The sequence below is a fragment of the Gadus macrocephalus genome, chromosome 5, assembly GCF_031168955.1.
Source record: "Gadus macrocephalus chromosome 5, ASM3116895v1".
NCBI classification, from domain to species: domain Eukaryota; kingdom Metazoa; phylum Chordata; class Actinopteri; order Gadiformes; family Gadidae; genus Gadus; species Gadus macrocephalus.
Window position 1 is genome coordinate 7,830,733 of NC_082386.1, and position 21,572 is coordinate 7,852,304.

At 44.9% G+C, this 21,572-nt stretch overlaps 1 protein-coding gene and 1 long non-coding RNA gene across 3 annotated transcripts; one reads left to right on the plus strand and one right to left on the minus strand.

The window, feature by feature from the left end:
• Positions 1 to 478: 478 nt before the first annotated feature.
• On the minus strand, positions 479 to 15,415 carry iars2 (isoleucyl-tRNA synthetase 2, mitochondrial). Of its 2 annotated transcripts, XM_060051979.1 has the most exons (24): positions 14,985 to 15,415; positions 14,697 to 14,819; positions 14,362 to 14,515; positions 13,602 to 13,750; positions 13,282 to 13,331; positions 13,029 to 13,138; positions 12,834 to 12,924; positions 12,472 to 12,587; positions 12,038 to 12,207; positions 11,421 to 11,511; positions 11,179 to 11,330; positions 8,427 to 8,587; positions 8,161 to 8,263; positions 7,963 to 8,056; positions 7,314 to 7,397; positions 6,512 to 6,620; positions 6,133 to 6,235; positions 5,445 to 5,567; positions 4,963 to 5,094; positions 4,578 to 4,684; positions 3,808 to 3,953; positions 3,318 to 3,508; positions 2,806 to 2,950; positions 479 to 1,358 (listed from the first exon to the last, which is right to left on the minus strand). In XM_060051979.1, exons 1-24 carry the CDS (start codon positions 15,249 to 15,251, stop codon positions 1,213 to 1,215), a joined length of 3,117 nt encoding a protein of 1,038 aa, XP_059907962.1. In that variant the 5' UTR covers positions 15,252 to 15,415; the 3' UTR covers positions 479 to 1,212. The 2 variants fall into 2 exon arrangements, with proteins under 2 accessions (XP_059907962.1, XP_059907963.1); XM_060051980.1 differs by lacking the exon at positions 7,314 to 7,397 and having other exon boundaries at positions 14,985 to 15,413.
• A 412-nt stretch (positions 15,416 to 15,827) lies between these two features.
• Positions 15,828 to 19,673, plus strand: LOC132457688 (uncharacterized). The gene is made up of 3 exons (XR_009525746.1): positions 15,828 to 15,975; positions 16,270 to 18,572; positions 19,659 to 19,673. It is a non-coding gene; the product is annotated as an uncharacterized LOC132457688 (long non-coding RNA).
• Positions 19,674 to 21,572: the final 1,899 nt, after the last annotated feature.

Here is a 21,572-nt window from a genome sequence, read left to right on the forward strand (position 1 = left end):
TGAGAGCATATGAGAGCAGTGATACGGTTAATTAGACAACGTCAGACGTGCTTTTATCTGAAATTAATCAACACCCTTCCAGCCAATCAGAATTGAGTAATCACCGATACCAGGGTATAAGCGTTGTTTCATACTTGACATTACTAACCCTTTCATTGATTTGGGAATTATTTTTTCTATATTATAAAAACTTATGTCAATAGATAAGAGAGACAAGATTTTAAACTAAACCCATAAAGTCGCCTCCCTCATTATGTTGTTTTTTTGTGTTTAATTTCTTGCAGCTGTGATTAAAGGCAAGATGGATTTCTTGAACCGATCAGGGAAGAGAGTCAGAAATTAGCTGGGACCGATACTAATCTAGATCTACTACAACAGAAATGTGCGCAATCCACTAGAACAGATATTCCCACAGAACTTTTCTTTCAGTAGCTGAAGGATCTTTATAGCGATTCCATACAGAAATCAATGAAATCTCTACCTTTTCTCTGCAATGTTGCAGGATCTTACTTCCATAGATATTTATTTTATGGGTACAGGAAAGAAATATCATACAAAGGGTTTGCATTTACAAGGGAAATTATTCAACAAGGACATTGGTACATGTAGCATTATCTCCTCTTTTAGGTCTTTACACTGAATCTCCGGTCGTAAACATGAATGCATACAAAAAAAAACATTCTGCCTTCCCCTAGATTTCCCTCAGTCTCCAATACGCACTCACATACATACAAACACACAAGAAGTATCCTGAAAACCATATTGTCAATCCTGAACTTCTCCCTGGACTTTATACATGGTTTTGCATGCAGCAATAGTTCAATGAAGAGTAGAGCTGAATGCTCCACAAGAACAACGATCATCTCGGTGCTAAAAATAACTAAAAGAAACATTCCATGTAAAATCATTCGACCCATCCAAAGTAAAATGTCAGCATGAAGCCATTCTCTTGCTATACTAGTGATACCATGCCTCCTTCTGTTCAGCTGAGTGCTAGCAGTTGGTCATTCACCAAATAGGGAAGATGAGATTATAAGGGCACTTCTCTATCCCAATTGGAGTCTTTCAGAGTGTCGGGAACTAAATAAGGTGCAACCAAGCCCCAGTATTTGAAGGAGGGCCACTCTGCTAACGAGAACCTACAAATATGGCCGAGCATGGCACCGTCGACCGGCCTTGGTTTTGGTTGGTAGTCATGGCGACGGGGTCCGGTCAGGCTGCCCCAGAGAGAACCGACTGGCACCTGGGACAGAGGCAGTCGGGTGTGTCCGAGGTGTAGCGGCGGCAGCGGGGGCAGCGGGCGGCCGAGGTGGGCACCGCCGCGATGCTGAAGGCGCTGTCCTCTCGGATCACGCCCCCTGGACGCAGAGAGAGAGCGAGAGAGAGAGAGACAAACACAGTGGAGGTTTGAGGGTTGATATGTGTTCCGCTTTCCCAGTTGATTGATAAAAGCTAGAAAATGATGGAAAATGTCCATAAATGACCGGAGCCCGGCATTAAAGGGATGATATTGTTCCACCAGGTGTGAGTGTGATTAGCCATTGCCCCCTTGCGATGTCAGTAAAACACAGGAGAAGCAGATCTTCAAACTGCTTGTAATGGCTGATCACGATCACACCTGGTGGTATAATAGGGGCCCTTTAAATTAGCTCAATCCAAGAGACCTGACACAAGTAATCGCACTCTAAAGACCGGGAAGAGCAGAGCCAACAATAAAATGGCCTTTATGAAACTGTAAGCACTTCATGTTATGATAAAGGACCAAGACAATCAGCCGAGTGCTTCAGCACTCATTTCGTGTGCGTGTAGCTTTATAGCTTGTATTTGCATTGTCATATACACAATACAATTTCAATCTATGGGCATATTCACACCTGCTTTGTTTGGTTTGAACCAAACCCCCCCAAAGAAAATCACTGGTGCAGAACTATTGGGCTGGTGTGAATACAAACCATCGAACTCTGGTGCGGACCAAACAGCTCAGACCAAGACCCAGCCGGAGGTGGTCTCGGTTCGATTCCAAACGAACCCTGGTGCGGTTCCCTTGAGATGTGACCGTAACTTTGGACGTAACAGGCAGCCGCTCAGCCGCGCGCATTATGGGAATTATTGTTTGATTAGCGTTAACTCCAAGATTGGCAGCACATTGTCGGACCGTCGGGTGAAAATTAGTCGTGGCTCAACATGGAGCAAAGAGGAGACGGAACGTCGATTGGATATTAGGGTCCAATATCCGATAGACATTCCGTCTCCTCTCTGTTGAGCCGTGACTCATCTTCACCTGACGGTCCGAAAAAAAGCAGGTTAAAAGAATGCTGGAAAACACACGTAAAAAATGCTGACGCAATTGACACACTCCGCATCAGGATAATATCACGCTGGGAATCCATGACGGTTTACTTTCACCGGCGCTTTTCCCCCCCCCTTTTTTTATTTAACGTCTTACCCCGCCCCAGACCTTTTTGTCCAATGATTGAACGATCTTTGCACAAATGTGGGTTTGTTGTCAAATTCTGGGACTGAAAATTGCAATGTGAAAAGGAACCGCACCAAACCAAAAGATAAACATTGTATTTCGCTCCGGACAAAGAGAGCGAACTAAAGGACTGTCCTGGTGTGAATACGCCCTATGTCTGCTGCAGATACAAATTGTCATTTGTATCGACACTACACTTACAAGCATGCCCATGACCACATCCGTGCGGGCAGCGTGCGTGTGTGTGTGGCTTATCATCTTACTGCTCACACATATTAATGGACACATATAGTGAATCAGCTGCTGTTGGTTGCTTATGAAGTAATTACCCTCCAGGTTGATGAGGAAGCTACCCGAGGCCAGCAGGGTGTCAGCGGGCAGGTCCCGGGGCAGAGAGCTGGTCAGGGTGGTCCGCGCTGACATCATCAGCTCGGTCAGCTGGGAGCAGGTGGCGGTGGGCTCCTCCTGGAGAGACTGGGGGGGGGGGGGGGGGGGGGGGGGATTGTTGGATTGTTCCCATGCCAAAGATTCGTTGAGTGCACTGTTTTTTTGTGTGGCTAATTCCCCATGCCCAGGTTTAAAGTTTGAAATAAATGAGTCAAGTTTATACAAAGCAGGTTAGCCAATGGCGCTTAGAACAACCACCACTCTCTTTTCAGCTCGACATAACATTTTGAACCCCAAACTCAATAAAAATAAATAAAAAATAAATTAGCGTTCATTTTTCTACCACATTAAACTGGCATTTCTACCCAATAGAATTCCCACTCTCTATGCACTGCACTCCTTTACACACCCTGTTCCCCGACGCACACCGCCCCATCTGCCCCGTGCCCCTCACCTCCATGAGCTCAAACAGCAGGCCGGGCTCGATGGCCACCGTCAGGTCGTACTGCGCCGCGTTCTTGCCCGGGATGGAGGACAGGAAGGAGTCCCTGATGGCACACGCCCCCTCCACCGCCTCCTCCAACCCCGGCCGCCGCCACACCGAGCTGCTCTTGACCCAGCCGCTCCGGAACAGGGTCTCGCCCTCTGCGTGGCAACACACACACACACACACACACACACACACACACACACACACACACACACACACACACACACACAGACACACACACACACACAGACAGACACACACACAGGAGATTAGAGCCTAAACCTAGCGTTCATCTTTAGCCAACGCAAATATATCACCATAGAAAACAATGCATGTTAATAATGGTAATGCATTGACTTATTTAAAGAGTAGTCAAACAGCAATGCAAACACATCAACGGCTATAGACTGCCAATATAACTCAAACAGCCATACACGCACACAGAGCCACATACCGTCATGTCCGGGGGCGTGCAGGTAGACCTCTTCGGCCAGATGGGGCAGGATGGGAGCGATGGAGCGGGTCAGCCCGTCTAGAACCTCCTCCAGGACCGTCTGACACGAGCGCCGGCCCAACGAGCCTTCTGGCTCGCAGTACAGCCTGGGGGGGGGGGAAGAGAGAGAGAGCGAGAGCGAGAGCGAGAGCGAGAGCGAGAGCGAGAGCGAGAGAGAGTATACACACAAACAATGAGATGTTATGCTTGCAATTGTCCCCTTGCCCCTGTAATGGGAAAATTATACTTTCACACTCTAGCTGCCTTTTAATGGGATGTGCCCGGTTTCTTGACCCCCTTGGGAAGGTCGAGGAGCAAGGGCTCCAACTGATAAGGCACGGCTACGACCCCCTTTATGACATCCTGAGGAGGTTCATCGATAGTTTACCATCTGGGTAACCAGTACTATGGTTTTATTGGGGGGGCAGAACTGTTCTAAGCATCCTGACAACACTGCATAAGAAAGAAGTCCTCGCTTTTGCCAATGCATTGGACTTCTCCTGGCGGAGATCATAGAGAGACAGGGTGAGCTCCCATCTACGTAAGGAGCTCCCAGCTCCTTGCGTAGATGATTGGAGAGACTTTAAAGACTTTAAAAGTGCTGCAGAAGGGTTAACAGCTGTGCAACATAAGTGTTCAAACATCTCTAAAACTGCCAGAGATGTAGAAGCAGAATAAGATGTCGTTTTTTTCTTTGTCTTTGATTAGAGGAGCCTGTTACTGTTGCTCACCTGTCTTTGATGATGCTGAAGTAGAAGCTGGACAGGTCCCTGTTGATGAACGCCTGCAGGACTCGAATAGCCCTGCCCGCGTCAAACTCACTGTAGGCATCCGTCACCTGCAACACACGAGCACCGTTATAAGCGTGCGCACACAAACACACATGCACATCTTACCATTAGAAAAGCATCATATGAATAGGTGGGGGTGATATAGTGGCTGAGTTGGTGCTCTAAGACCAAAACTGCACAGGCTTCGATCCCTCGTGTCTGGAACCTCACTTAAAGCACCCCTACCTGCTCCTCAATGACATGTAACCCAATTCAACCCATTCTCCCAAACTGAAGACTGTGTGGATAAACGGAGGAGTGCGACTAGATAATGAATGGCCCACACCTTGATGCTGTAGCCGCGCAGCAGGTGCAGCATGTACTGGTCCAGGTATTGCATCTCTTTGGGGTCCACGGCGTGCGTCCGGGGGTCAAAGCCCTGCAGGTTCCCCAGCAGGAACTTCAGGGTGTTCCTCAACTGGGAGAGAAAGAGGAGGAAAATGGCCACTTCTAGTTATCGTAATGATTAAACCCTAATCCTCGCTCTTTAAATAACCTCTTGAGAAAGTAGTGATGTATAAATATTTCCAGAGAAACTGGAAATATTGCATGATCAAAGCATAACTTTGATCATGCAACATATAATATATTCATTATGAAACTTTGACTTCAAAAAACAAAACAAAAAAGGAATTAAGGGACAAAACATTATCTACATTATCCAACAAACCAGCAAAAAACAGAAGAAAAAAACGACCATTGAATCATTGTGGCTTTTGCTGCTAGAGAGGAGAATGAAGCCCTATCCTGGTTGAGGCCGAGGGGCACCTTGCTGATGCTGTCTCTGGCCGACCGCAGCGCTGTCGGGCCGATCTGCACCTCTGAGAACACGTTGGACTCAGCCACCCACCAGCGCAGCGCGTCCGCTCCATAGGCCGGAGTGGTGGGGTCCTGAGAGACATAGAGACATAGAGAGAGAGAGAGAGAGAGACAGAGCGAGAAAGAGTGAAAGAATTTGAGGTAAATGCAAAGTTGAGATTATTATATCTATATATATATTAGATTAAAATATCTGTATAAAAAAAGGCAGTTGATGAACATTTTAAAATGTACATGAGTCACAGTATTGACATCTAACCATACAATACAAAAAGTAAAATAACATAATTATTATGATGGCTGTGCTCAATTTAGCTATGTCTGGTATGCACAGGTCAACATAAACATAAACTAACACTGTACAGCATAAAGTACAGTTTATTATACTATATACTGTATTCTGTATTGTAGTCTGTATTCAAGCATTGCCAAAATTTAAATTATTCCAAAATACAAATTGCACAAAGAAAATTGTTATTTAAAAATAAAAGGTAACAACAATATTATTCAGGACACTTTTTTGGTATCTGAACATATATAGCCTTAAAGGATGGATTCAGGTTAATAGGGACGTAACAGGGACCGACTTTCCCTAATGGTCACAGTCAGCGGCCTGTCTTTCCCTCCCAATACCAACCGTTCCTCCGTTGATGACCACCTGGGGGTCCACCACGTTGCCCAGGGACTTGGACATCTTCTCCCCCTTCTCGCTGACAGCAAAGCCATGAACCACCAGGGACCTACAAGCACAGACAGGGTGAGGTTTCTGTGTGGTGCTATGCGATACCCTTGTTGTCCACTTGAGGGCAGAAGAGATTTGTAATTGCTGTTGGTAACCTATAACAATGCTAATAATAACCAGGGATTTATACGTTTTAGATTTACACACACACACACACACACACACACACACACACACACACACACACACACACACACACACACACACACACACACACACACACACACACACACACACACACACACACACACACACACAGGATGTCGGTACTGACTTGTAGGGCGCTTTGTTGCGGACAGCCACGCTGGTGAGCAGAGAGGACTGGAACCAGCCCCCGATCTGATCCTTGCCCTCCACATACATATCGGCCCGCGGCTCCGGCTCTACACGGACGACGGAGACGGACACTATTAGAAGAATCCAATTCTACATGGACAACAGCTGCCGAAGCAAGGAGAAAGTCAGGGGGGGGGGGGGGGGCAATTCGTCCGCTCCTTTCAGGGCAAGGAAGAAATTGAGGACAGAAAGAGTTTAGGAAGACCAGGAAGAGAGAAAGAGGCCATGCCTGCAGCCAGCTGTGGAGGGAGAAGGGGGGGGGGTGTTTACTGAGATTATTAAAAAAAGTTGGATAATAAAGCAACTTCAATAAATTATGTGTTAATGTATGTGTTGTTTGGGAGGCGGTGTAAGGGCTTGTTGTTTCTCGGGGGGGGGGGCAACAAACAAATACCTCAAACCTCAAAGTCATGCAGTTTATCGACATCTTGTTTGTATAAATGGTGAGAGAGACGGGGGCAGAGAGAGGGAGAAAGTGAGGTCTAAGAGAGGTCAGCAGGACGCGAGATCGAGGTGGAGACCTGAGAAGGACAGGCAAATGCGCTGCACTCCATTGACACTGGCCAGGGAAAACAGCCCCGCCTTGTGCACATGTCCAAGCAAACACACAGCGGAAAAGACGCCGGCACGAAGCAGGTGCTCCGCATCAGAGTCGTAAAGGGAAGCCGAGGATGGACGGAGGAGCGATCAAACCAATCCCTCGTGCAGGCTCAGAGAGAGGGGAGCCGCTGGTTATGAACCTGGGGGTTTGAGCAGGGAGGCGCGGAGCCAGCTCAGACGTGACTCGGGCTCCTCCGAGCGCTCCTCCTCTCCCTCCGCCCCTTCTAAAGAGAGGACAACAACCATTCTGTTGGGCTGGTCCTTACAAAAAAAGCATTACTTGAAGGAAGAGAAAACCTAGCCAATCGCAGAAAAGGGATCACATTAATGATTGTACAAAGGATCTTTTAGAAAACAGAGACGAGATCTCATAACCTGGCGAGACTGCAAAGCACAGAAACAACACTGTTTGATTCAAACAAGCACCGGCCATTTGGCTAATGAACACAAACCGCTGACAACGCTCCAGCGTTAATCTGAGGTTCCCAGGGGCTGCAGTTGTTTACTTTACAAAAGTCTAAGGAGATTTCGCTAACACAGAAGCTAGCGAAAAAGGATTAAGCACGTCTAGCTGGCCAATCTGCTAAGTAAACAGGCCATTTAATTACAATCCATGGACCAAGAACTCTAGAAATCCTAAGTACAGTGTGAATGCTTTGAACAAGAGAGACCCAAATAAATGCATCTAGTTTTCCTCAAATCCGAAATACAATTTATTTTTATCTCTAAATAGGCCGTTTGTTGGCACCGGACCAAAACGGCGACACAAATTTAGCTAGGAGGTTTTACCTTCTAGCACAGCGGCCCACGACGCACCGCTGTCAAACCAGATGTCCAGTACGTCCTCTCCACGAACATAGTCCTCCACTGGGCCTGCTTTGGACTGGACAATAAAACCCAGTCAAAAGGGGGTTTCCCCATCACACACACTCACGTGCCCATGGCCATTGAGCACGATACAGCGACGGCCTCCACATGGATGTTTACCTTCTTAAGGACCTCTGGCGGCAGGAGGGACTCCAGTGGCAGCTCCCACCAACAGTCACTGCCCTTCTCTTTGAAGAGGGTCGATATGTGGGACACAGTGTGTCTGTCAGGGACCAGGCAAGGACAGGGTTAGAGACGCCAGCCGCGGTAGGCAGACGTGACTTATGTTAGTTAGCAACGTTATAGGAGTCTGCATGTTGTTCAGGATATTGCTAGAGTTTGTGTGTGTGGTGTGTGTTGTGTGTTGTGTGTGTGTGCACACTGACTTGTTGATGAGTGCCTCCCCAGTGTCTTTATGGTAGAAGACGGGAATGGGGACGCCCCAGCTCCTCTGCCTGGAGATGCACCAGTAGGTCCTCCTGTCCAGCATGGAGAGAAGGCCTCCCCGGGCCGACTCTGGCATCACGCGCACCTTCTGCAGCACCTCCTGCATGTGGCAGGGGACACGCGCACACACACACACACACACACGCACACACACACACACACACACACACACACACACACACACACACACACACACACACACACACACACACACACACACACACACACACACACACACACACACACACACACACACACACACACACAGTGTCAAGTACAAGGCATTTTGTAAATACCCTTAAATCAAGAGGTAAAGGTTTCAACTTCTAGTGATCTTTTCAAAAAAGTGTTTCTTTCGAAAAAGGGTCAATAAAAATGACAATGTCACAGTATGCTAGGGCAAAGCCTATTCATAATGATAATAAAACTTTATTTGCATAGCACCTTTCATACACAGAATGCAGCTCAAAGTGTTTTACATTTTAGAAGATTTAACACAATCAGGAACATTTAACACAATAATAAAGGAGAGAATATTAGTAGTATACAAACATTTAAGCTCAACCCTTAATTCTTTGCTCCCTATAAGCACGCCATATGGCAACAGGGGCAAGGAAAAACTCCCATACTCATGGAAGAAACCTTGAGCAGAACCTAGACTTAAGTGCAGAACCTTGGGCAGAACCTAGACTCATTTCTGGCTGTTGAGCTGTAGTATGCAATAGGGACGCAACAAGATAACACAAGACAAGTGGACCATCCAACAGTAGTATGTGGCCGCATTCGCTTCTGGACAATCGTACATGGCAGAAGCCGATGTGGGTGGACAGTTGGTGTTCTCTGGGCTTCTCCTGTGTTGCTCTGGCTGCTATGGATCCACTAAGCAGCAGTCCGCCATAAATTACCCAACCCGTCCTCCGTTGCTAAACGCTTCTCATATATAGGTATGTTTTTAGATCTTTTTTTAAAGATATCCACTGAGCTTGCCTGCTTGATGTACAGAGGTAGGGTGTTCCAAAGCTTTGGTGCATAATGGATAAAGGCAGCTTCTCTGCTTTGCTTGTGGAGCACTTTGGGTATAGCTAAATAATTGGCGTCGGAAGATCTAAGGTTCCTTTGCGGTTGATAGGATTTTAAAAGCTCAGAGATATATGAAGGTGCTGTGCCATTTAGAGCCTTATAACGAATTAACAAAACCTTAAAATCAAGTCTATACGAGCAAGTGCAGTTCAGCCAACACAAGGGGTGATGTGCTCTCTCTTCGTGGTCTTTGTTAAAAGTCTAGCAACAGAGTTCCTTATGAGTTCTAATTTCTTAATATGTTTTTTTGGAAAACCAGAAAATAGTGCATTGCAGTAGTCTAACCTACTGGTGATAAAGGCATGGATTAGTTTTTCTGCGTCTCGGTGCGTTAAAGGGGGCGCACTTTGGCAATGTTCCTCAGGTGAAAATAAGCTGTCTGGGTAACTTTACTAATATGGGGCTTAGAGCTTAGCTCTGTATCGAAGATGACCCCTAGGCTTGTTACTTTTGGATGACCTGGTGTGCCAGGTTCCCAAGAATCCTAAGAACGGTGTCTCACTTTGATTTTGGTCCAACCAAAAGTACCTCTGCTTTGTCATCATTTAGCTTTAAGAAGTTGTTGCTCATCCAATGATTAATGGAGGTTAGGCATGCCGTAAGGGAGGAAAGGCCCTCTAGGTTGGTCCGTTACTCAGAAATATATAGTTGGGTGTCATCTGCATAGCTGTGGAAGTTTACATTTAGCTGACTTATGATGTTTCCTAACGGAAGCATACTGTATATAGAGGAAAGAGGGGAGGGGCTCCCCTGGGCCACACCAAAAGACACGTCATGTTTTACAGATACATGATCTCCTAGACTAACATAAAAATCTCTGCCAGTAATGTAGGTTTGAAACCAATTTAGAATATTTCCAGAGAGACAAACCCACTTTGCAAGGCGGTGAATTAGAATGTCTAATGGTATTGAATGCCGCACTCAAATCTAAGAAAATAAGGATTGAGACTTTGTTTAAGTCAGTGGCAAGTCTGAGATCATTGACTATTTTTACATAACTTCCAATACTGGTTTAATCTTGGGGAATAACTCGCATTACATACATGAAAGTAGGGCTGGACGATTAATCAAATTTTGATCGTGGTTTCGATTTAAGCATCAAACGATAAAAGTTTTTCGACTATTATTAATTATTTTATGTTTTATAGAAAAGGCTGGATACATATCCGTGCATTATTTTAGATCGGACAAACTTTTCTTTTTGACCATTTTGTGTATTTTTCTCAGTTACAACGTTTTTTTTGGGAGAGACATGCTGAATAAATACATGTTTTCAAACTCAAAAATAATCATGATTTCAATATTGCCAAAATTATCTACATTATGATTCATCCCATGATCGAGCAGCCATACATGAAAGGGGAAATTAAATATTCACACCAAATAAAACCTGCTGTTCGAACACCCCCCCCCTAAAATCTTCTCAATCAATGACAAAACCAAAAAATCCCAACATCAAACAATATGACCGTCACATCACCACGGCGACAGAGAGACTCCAACCGAGTGACCCCAGAGCCAGATGATAAAACCTAAAACGGCCACGCTCCTCCCCTTTACTCTCTCCTGGCCCTCCCAGCTCCAGGGAGCTCTGACCCACCCCCACGTTACCTTAGCCTTGTCCTTCAGCGAGGCCGTGTTGATGAACCACTGCTTACTGGGCCGGATGATGACGGGCTTCTTGGTGCGCCAGTCGTACGGGTAGCTGTGCACGCATGGCTCCTCCCTCACCAGGGCGCCAGACTCCTTCAGCATGCAGATCACTGTGGGGGGGGGCGGGTCCATGCGCACACGTTCAGACTACTGTAGCAGAGGCTGCTGAGGAACCAGTGCACCGGAGCCCATGTCTTTACCTTTTTCTGTGCCCTCGTCCATGGCATGCAGGTTGGCCAGCTCAGGGCCGGCCAGCTCAGTGAACCTGCCCTCCTCGTCCACTATACACTCCTGTGACACACACACACACACACACACACACACACACACACACACACACACACACACACACACACACACACACACACACACACACACACACACACACACACACACACACACACACACACACACACACACACACACACACAGCTGAAAACAAGCCATTTGCTGCACCTGCAGTAGTATAATCACGTTTGTTCTTTTACTTCTAGTGCTCTTTCAAAATAACTTTTTGTAAATGTCACATGACAAAATGCTATTTAAAAGTTCCAATATCCTATTTCTCTTGGGTAATGAATCATAATATACAAAGTAGAGGATAAATACAAATTGAATTACATAAAACACAAATCTTCCCTTGAATTATTCAAATTTAGGTACAGAATATTTGAATGTTCTTTTATGAACCTTTTTGAACTTTGTTAATACAATAATGGCAAAGCTCAGCTTAGTTAAATTTTATTTAAACTCAAACCCAATTCCGAAATGTTTTGTTTCCCATGACAGAGCGAGAGTCCCAAGCTCAGGAGCGTACCACGTTCAATTTGAAGTGTGACGCCACGCTGAAGTCCTCCATGCCATGGGCCGGTGCCGTGTGGACCAATCCCGTTCCTTTGCCCATGGTCACGTGATTGGCCGGCAACAGGGGCACTTCCTTACCGGGAATTGTTGGGTGCCTGCAGATCCCACCCTCCAGTTCAGAACCTACAGAAAGAAAGAAAGAAAGAAAGAAAGAAAGAAAGAAAGAAAGAAAGAAAGAAAGAAAGAAAGAAAGAAAGAGAGTGATCGAGTGATCGAGTGATCGAGTGATCGAGAGACAGAAAGAGAAATGGGGAGAGAAAGAGAGAGAAATGGGGAGAGAAAGAGAGAGAGCAAGAGAGATTGGGTTGACATGGCTGTGTGTATTACACCCGAGAACGTTCTTCAACCTGTGAGTACCGCCACAGGTCCCGCGCTTGGTGACCTCACCTGTAAAGGTGCCCTTGCTCTCCAGCTCGGTGCCGAGCAGCGCAGCCAGGCCCGCAGCGCGCTCGGTGGCCACCAGGAGCAGCTGGCCGCTGTCGGCCCTCTTCAGAACCGAGTACCTTCAGAACCACAAGCACAACCAGGAGGTTAGTTACCAAAGAGCGAATGTCATACTTAATGAGGACACATCATCATGTTCACGTTCACTGCTTCTGGAGGCTATCTGTAGGCATCCCTAAGCAAAGTGCCTATTCGCTTCGCATGATGCTCCTTGATGACCTGTATCTGTTTTCACTGTACGACGAGTGTAGGTTGGAAAAGGTTCTCTGTCTGTATGATGTTAGACCTCAGCGTGTGCTACCTACTGGGCATTGGGCATGTAGCACACAGCCTGATTGGCTGGAATAGTCCAAGGCTGGGTGGTCCAGACGAGCACAGACACATCCTTCATGTCCTCTGCAATAGACACACCATGTGAACACGCACATAGCATTATTAATGAACGTAAATGCAAGAAATAAAAATACATAAAAAAAATGGAGGAGATTGACGTGATATACCGGCTTCGGAGGCCAGTTTGGCTGGTAGTGTGTCCAGAGGGAACGTAGTGTAGATGGCTCTGCTGACGTGCTCAGGGTTATACTCTAGCTCTGCCTCTGCCAGGGCCGTTCTAGGAGGAGGATGACCAAATCATTCAAAAGGCAGTGAGCAATGGACTTTGCCTTTGGCTGAGCAACACAGTTTGATAGATGCCAGGCAAAAAAGCTCTTTGGTTCATAAAAAGGTAGGATTTATTTGTCGCTGCTTCTGTACCTGGAGGACGGAGACCAGAAGACTGGCTTGTAGTCCTGGTAGATCAGCCCCTGTTGGACGACCCGGAGAGACAGTCAGAATACACCCATGTTCTGGTGTGTGTACAAATGCACTCCGACTCCACAGTAATGCAGAGGTAACAACATCCCCTGATCCGATCAAAACTCCAAAAAGAAGGACGCTCAACAAACTATCAAAGGATTACTTGAAAACCTGAAAAGAGCTCAAATCGGCTGTTGGGAAACAGCCAGCATGTGACAACCAACCACCAGTCAAACATAACATGATACAATCCATCCCAAACACCCGCCACCAGCTACCTTGCTATGCATCTCCTGGAACACCTTGAGCTGTGCCGCCTCGTAGGCCCCGTCAAATGTGTAGTAGCACTTGTCCCAGTCAGCCATGACCCCCCAGCGCTGGAAGGCAGCCTTCTGGCGGGCGATCGCCCTCTCTGCAAACTGTCGGGCTGGAGGGAGGAGACCGAATAATATGAATTGCGACTAAAAGGTAGTGCTTCATAGCTAGGGTTTTCTCTGATCTAGGGGTGATGCTGTTGCTGCACAACTCTTTTGAGGGAGACGGCTCAGGGCTGGGGCCTGGATTCTAAATAGCGGAAGGGGCAGAGATAGGTCTAGTGTGGGAATTAATTTGCGCGAGTGGATGAAACTTTCCCATGGGGGTATTTCCACAGGCCAGTCTAAATGGTGTCCATTTTGAAACCTTTGCACACACTTTTCATAGGAGGTTGGCGTGTTGGAGGCTGGTCGACAGGACAGGATGTTTCAACTGGTCTTCTCAGAGCCAGGGCTAGGGTAGAGCTAGTGCAGAACTACGGTACTGTATTAGCATCTAGCAACACAATGATATTATGACCTTACGTTTTTACAACTTTTCCATGCACATTGATTATGAAAATAATATGCATGATTCGACCCGTCAAGACCTGTTTACATGCGTGGCAACTACATTTGAATGCAAACATTCTTCATAATTACATCATCCAAAAAAAAGTAAAGAGAAGAACAGATGTCCTTTCCCCACAGCCCACCACCGTTCAGCCCTCTCCTTTTGGCTGACCTTTCTGTCTGATCTGCAGGGCACTGAGGCTGCTTGGGCCCAACTCCCCAAGGGCCTTCAGCTCGATGGGCATGCCGTGGCAGTCCCACCCAGGCACGTAGTGCACCTGCCGGCCCCTCAGCATCTCAAACCGATTACGGATGTCCTTCAATATCTATGGATGAACCAAAGAAAAGGGCGACTTCATCATGAAATTCGGTCAGAAAGTGTACCTGTATGATTCAGTACTAATTTCCCTGAGGCTACTATCACTTAGTTCACCATTCTCAATAATAACCAGGCATTGGGTAGGGTTAAGGAGTTTAAACAGCCAGCAAACACCCTGGAGAGATCACCTTATTGAGTGCATGTCCAACGTGGGGGTCTCCGTTGGCATAGGGGGGTCCGTCGTGGAGACAAAACTCCTTCTTCGCCTTCCTCTCTCTTTGCCAGGAGTAGAGCTCTGCAAACCCACACATCTGCACAAAACATTCATATGAACAGGGAATGGGGACCATTTGGAGGATTGCTATGTGACAACAAAGTAAATGGAAGTATTTACTATTAACAGAACGCAATACATTCAAGAGCAGAGTGAAGGAATGACACAGAGCGACATTCTACCAGGCAAGAGATTTTCTTACCCGCTGAATCTCAAGTTCCCGATCAAGAAGCTTTTGTCCGGTTAGTTTCATTGGGAAATCGGTGCAGGGAAGTAGCACACTATCCCGGTACTGTCCCTGTGAAGAGCCGGCATCCACCGGCTGTGTTTTGCCTTCGGTTGAGCTGACACTTTGACAGCTGCGATAGTTGAAGGAGAGTGCAGGATGGAGCACAGCGCCTCTTCGGCGTGCAGTTGACCCCCATCTAGCAATCGACTGGCTTACCGCCGAAGTCCGGCACAGCAACATCGGGTGGTGAAGTAGCCAAATTGTGCGATGTATGTCAAAAGAAATCAATGCCCCCGTTTATTTAGGTGGTAGAGTTGCCTAAGTGGAAGTACCGTTTGATGTCGACCTCTTAGGTGTTTATCCCGGAAGAAACACCAGGGGACACCTACGGAAGCTCACTAAGGACTACATTTAGAAACGCTTTTTGAGTGCCTTCAATTACCACAAGAGGTCTCCCTTTCCCCTTACATTATACATTTATCATTGGATTTTTGTTTACTTTACTTTTAATCAAGAGAAAATAATCACATATTTCTTTCTTTCTATGTTGTTATTTTAAAGACTATATTCAACGTTATAGTTAACTTAATTCGTGTTAATGACCAGCGCAATGCGGATTATACAAAAGGCAGATCTTAATTTTTGTTACATATTTTTTGTAAATGAAGGCCTAAAAATTGAATTGTTAGTTAAAAAAAAAAGTAAGACCATAAGTCCAAATTAATAACAACAGACCAAATGTAATTGGCGATTTTGCGTTAATGTCTTAAGATGGAACAGGTGGTTTGATGACGGCGCCAGCCCTATAAAGGGTCGTTCGACCGCACATCAGTCATTCCCTTCCTGAAGATAAGCGACACTGCACGACCAACGAAGCACAGCAGTTTGCAGGAATACCGCGAATATGAATAAATTGGCCACTTTTCTCGTTGGATTCCTATTTGCTCTGCATTTTGCATCAATGGTGAGATTTATACAACTGTCCTTCAACATTTTATTCCATTGTCACTTGATTTTAATCGGACATCATTTAAAGTAGAATACAATATTTGTATTCTACACCTAGCTTAATATTCTCATGAAGTGCTGATTTTTGCAAGCTTCAATAATTTTAACTTGCTTGATAAAACTGGAGCTAATATATATTTTTTGTATAATACTGGCAGTTCAAACTCAAAGATTTGTCGAGAAATGCGTCAAAGACAAATTTGTGACGCACACCCTCCCAATGACTAACTTTTCCCAATTACTTTTTCAGCTGGTAACCGCGCAACCGACTGGACCAACAACGACTGGACCAGTAACAAACACTACCGTGTCCAATTCAACCACACCGGGCACCGGCGCGGGAGAGGGCGTGCGGTCGAGCGCTTCTTTGCTGCTCCCAACCGTGATGACGGCCTTTCTCTTTTACGGGCGTTGCTAATTCTATCATAAACGATTGTCCAGCACTAAACGCACTGCAAGGCCCAACACCAGAGGCAGCATGGGCAACATCACTGGAGCAGGTGCGTCCATTAACGAGCCAACCTCCCCCGGTGAAAGTTATTTGTTTTAAGGTCTGCGAACCTTTTTGTTTTTGGGTTTTAAATAAGTAGCCTCGACAACAGAGTTGTACTTGGATGGATCAGCTGTTTTGTTTGCTATTGTTGCGTGTCTGTACGATCGTCGTGGACTAGAGTAAATGTAAAGTCGCCCGTGCCTGGGATATCAACGATGTTGTTGGAGGCGCATTGTGGAAATTATTACTCCTTAATCATATTTGTATACACTGATAAATGCCTCTATATTTGTATTGCAAATGTATCAGATCTTGGATCATAATTAATATGCCGTGCTTTTAGAACTTTGTGAATGCAATTGTCTGTACAATAAAAATATTGCCTCTTACACTTGTAGTGTTGCAAGTAGGCCTATTGATTTTTGAGGGACTCTCCTACAGGCTACATGGGCCTGGCGCATAGTTGACTACTACGCTGCTTTATTGTAGTGGTTCCACTTCATCTGATTCAGTTCCAATGTCTTTGTCCCAGCGTGTTGAACAATGGCTTAAATGTCTGCTGAATTCTGCCTCTCCCACTTGGAAGTTAAATTTATTTTTTCGTATCAAATTGCATTCAAATGCCATGGGTCATTAATTTGCAGGCCTAAGTTATCAACTTGGCTCAGTTTCAAGGAAATGTTAACTAAATTGCCATGACCAATGACTCACTAGCCTACCGGAATGGCATTTGTTGCAATGGAATTCACCTGCTTGCCCCAATTATCCTTAAACACTGCCACAGATGCCATACAAACATTTGACCAGTCTAGAAAGGGATCCTTGCTTGCTGAGGATTGCGTTTCATCCTGCCAACAATGGGCCTATTGTCTATGCAGGCACTCTTATCTCGCATGGTTTAAACAACTGAATCCAAAGCACACTTAAGCCCTAGTCCTACCTGTGCAACTAGGCCTACTTTAACCCCAAAATCTCAGTTGCCTGTAATTTGACGTTAGTTAGTAAAACTACACGCTACGTAGGCCTATGTGGTGTATTACACCTGAATGTTTTTATTTTTTGTACCCGAGGGACAATGAGGGGGGTTGAAGGTGGGGGGACATGGAGGTATGCAGGCGGTCTGAAAGGTGAAGGACACTGGCACTTATCAGTGATGCGGAGTGAAGAGTCATCAACGAGGTGAACCACCAGCCTAGAGCTGCATTCCATCAAACGGGTCTAAATTAATTCACCCGAGATAGTCACTGACTTTTGCAATGTAGGCCTATCTCGGCTTAAAGGACGAAATCGATTTCAAACCGTTTAGTTTCCGTCCAGGTTTCACCAAGACATCGGTAACTTACCAATCAAACTAATCATTTCGTTGTGTCGATTCTTCGTGCTATTCGTGTGAGCGCAAAATTAGGTAGAATATAATTTGCCAAGTTGTGTCAAATGGTATTTGCGACGGATGTTTAAATGAAGTGAATCCAGGGAGACAGTTATGATGGTTTGGTCACAGCCCGTAATCCGTGAGGGGGCAACCAAAATAGTTCAGGAGTATTTATTTGATTTGTTTGTGTTTGCATCTGTTTCAAGCCATATTGCCTACCTTGTTTCCTTTCCTAATCCAACCCTCCGTGTTTCTCTCAAACAAGTTCAACCGTCTATCGTCAAGTCTCAAGTAATTTGAGAGCAGCAGGGGAAAGGAGAACTAAATCCAATTTCAAAGTTAATGCAATTAAACAATTATGGATAGTTCCCTGTGCTTTCCCCCACCCCCAGGGCTTTTTGAATAGTTTATTAAGCTTTCAAATCCGCGGTTAAGGACACTTCTCAAATTTACCTGCATTTGCTTGCTTGTGCGTGTGTGTGTGTGTGAAGAGAAAGGGAGGGGAGACAGAGAGAGGTCTCATTCAAAGCAGCCAACCAAGATGATCCCACGGGGTCCGCTGGCCACCCGCCAAACTGAAGGCCACTTCGGTACAACTGGACCACGGCACCCACCTTGTCCTCTGGAGTCAACATGCACAATAACAGAGAGTGGCCCAATAACAGAGAGGCAGCACACCAAGTTACCAGTAAGCATGACCTCAATGTGGTCTCTTTAAAGATTACCTGTGGATGCTGTAAATGTAAATTATTACAATAGTTCTTGTCAAGTAATTTGAATAGACAAAAGGAATTTAGGTCCAACACTCTCGTGTGTTGTATTACATTATTCCAGGGAATATGAAGGGCTATTGATTACGAAACAATCCCATATACAAATGACAAAATAGGACATGGCACAACAATTGCTGTAACTGCCTCTACTGAAACTAAGCTGGCAAATGATGCCGGCACTCTTGATTTGCAGCATTTTTCGGGGCATTTCAAATGCCCATAGAAGGGAAGTTGCATGTGAAGAATAAGGAACCTTAAAAGATCTCCTTTGTGAAGGTTATTTTAATCTGGCAACTCTGCGTCGGTCGTGAACCTCTCGCACAGAACCGCTTCCTGAAAACATATTTTTCTTGGTTAGGCCCTTCACCTTTTACGAAGGGCCTAATTGAGGTCAAACAAAAAAGAGTGCCGCGTACTTCTTAAAACAGCTAATTTGTTCCTTTCTGCTGCCTTACCATTGGAAAGATGGTTAGTTAACATTTTCCTTCTCTTTGCGACCACACTGGTCCAACATAGTTCTTAATGTCCTGTAACTTCTCTAAATAGCCATTGGCCCAGAGGCCCACTGTAGCCACTATGTTGTCTACAGACAGTACAGACAACATAGTGACAGCCAAAAACAATTAAACCAATATAAAAATTTACATAATCCTTAACCACTGGTGCCCAATAGCATGGCTTTAGCTGTTTTTTAGAAGGAAAATCTGAATTTTACATTTTGTTAACTAACACGAGTACATTAAGTCCCACCAGCATAGTTTAGCACAACAGAATAGCCCAACCATAGGATTTCTCATAGGATTTTCTATTAATAAAGTGTGGTTTACCATTCAACAACCTCTGTGATTCCCTTCCGTTTTTTGCCAATCCAGCTTCAGAAGAGGAAAACCTTTAGAAAAGCTCTGCAACATGCAGTGAACATACAGACACATAGCACAGTAATCATTGAGACATGAATACTGTAATCATACAGACACATTATACCTTTTCCTGTGACACAGCAGTGCACTTGCTCCAGAGGAACTCACAGTGGACAGCATGCAGCCAATCTCTGCCCCTCATGCATGAGCTGATCCACGCAGCGCATGGATCATCCCGCAACCACACAGCTCTTTCCCAGTACCCTGTTGCATTTTACAGCCCATTGAGTAGCCCCCTGCCTGGCCTGAGGTGAGCGATGTGGAGGACGGAGGTCTGTTCATACATTTAGAATTGTACAAACTTCTTGTGTTTCACCATAGCACACTCAACACACGTAACACATTTTATGCCCAATCCTAAAATGAGAAGGTTAAGACACACGCCTTGGTCTCAGAGTGAGGCTATGATGGCTGTTTGATGTAAAAATAAATCAAATGTCGGACAGATATTTACTTTAATAGCTCGTTTATCCGATTTTTTCTAGATTTAGACAATGATGGTCTCCACAGGAAGTCATTCCTGCCTGTGGCTATTAAAATCTATAACTCCTCCCTCTGATAATGACATAAAACTTATGTAAATATTGTATTATAACCCACTAAGAGATGTCCACTTTCACCAAGAGATGTCCACTTCTTACTTTATTCTTACTTTTATTTATTGTATTTTATTTATAATTTTCTATATTATAATCTTATCTTCTATGCTTGTAATTTCGATTTGTACGGAGCACCTGGAACGAAACAATTTCCCCCCGGGAATCGATAAAGTTTTCTGATTCTGAGTCTCCAAGGCCAGATGTAAACATATTTGGAATGTGTCAAAAATCTATATGAATAAGGGAAAAAAACGAAGGGAGCGATGCTCTCCTAGCAAGGCTCCTAACACGAAAAACAACGCAAAATTTGATGTTTTGCAATGTAAATCTTGAAGACGTAGACATTCAAATCCTTTCACAAACCTTTCCTCCTTTGGCTGAGCTGTGTAGGCATTCAGCCGAACAGCTTTTTGTCATAACAACAATGCAGGAGACAAATGCAAAACTAAACACGCATCTTTGAAGTTTCCATTGGAAAAATAATGTTGAATACTTTGACTGTGGTTATCAGTTTTTTTCTCATGATCATTTTCTTTCTAACTGTGATAACATCATCTTTTTATCAGTGATTGCAAACAATGTGCACACGCACGCGTGTGTACATGCATATATGTGTGTGTGTGTGGTGGGCCGATAGAAGGCAGAGGCTATGTGTGAAGTAGGGTCCTCGCTTTGCTGTGATTTCATTAGCAACATACTCCCTAACCCTGGTGTCTGTGTGTGTGTGTTTGGGAGAGAACGTCCAGAGGAGAGAATGTCAAGGGCAACTAGAGCATGGTTGTTCTGTGTGTGTTCTCTGTATAGAGGGTGGGATGGTTATCTATGCTGAACGTAAATCTTCACCGGGTAGCCTCGGATTGTGAGGAGGACAGCTCTAGCGGTAACCATATACCTGAATTGTTAAAATTTGTTAAGGAACTGTAAAGCTTACAACTGAAAGAAGAAGGGTGTTGGAAAGGATCAGGTAAATTAAGCATGACTCATGAATTCAAAATAACTATTTCCAACATCGTAAATGGTGTTGTGAAGGTTTTTTGTTGCATGGCAACAATTTTAAATATGCTTAACGCTTTCTCATCCACACACTTTTAATAATTCATTAAACACGTTTACTTTGGGCTTCATGGGCTATAAAGGCATCTTGGCATATGGACTATAGGCAGCAGAATGTAATGTCTTCAGTGTGGCTCTCCTGAGAAGAGATGCATGGATCCCTCTCATGGATACTGGCTACAACTACATGTGAATACATTTAAAAGCTTTTAACAAACCTTGGGTTATATTTATTAGCTGAATCTATCTTATGGAATACTTTGAATTTGAAAATCCAACAAATAAAGGTTAAACAGAATAAAGGCAGTGTATGTAGAATATTCTCAGTGTAATGTCCCATTAA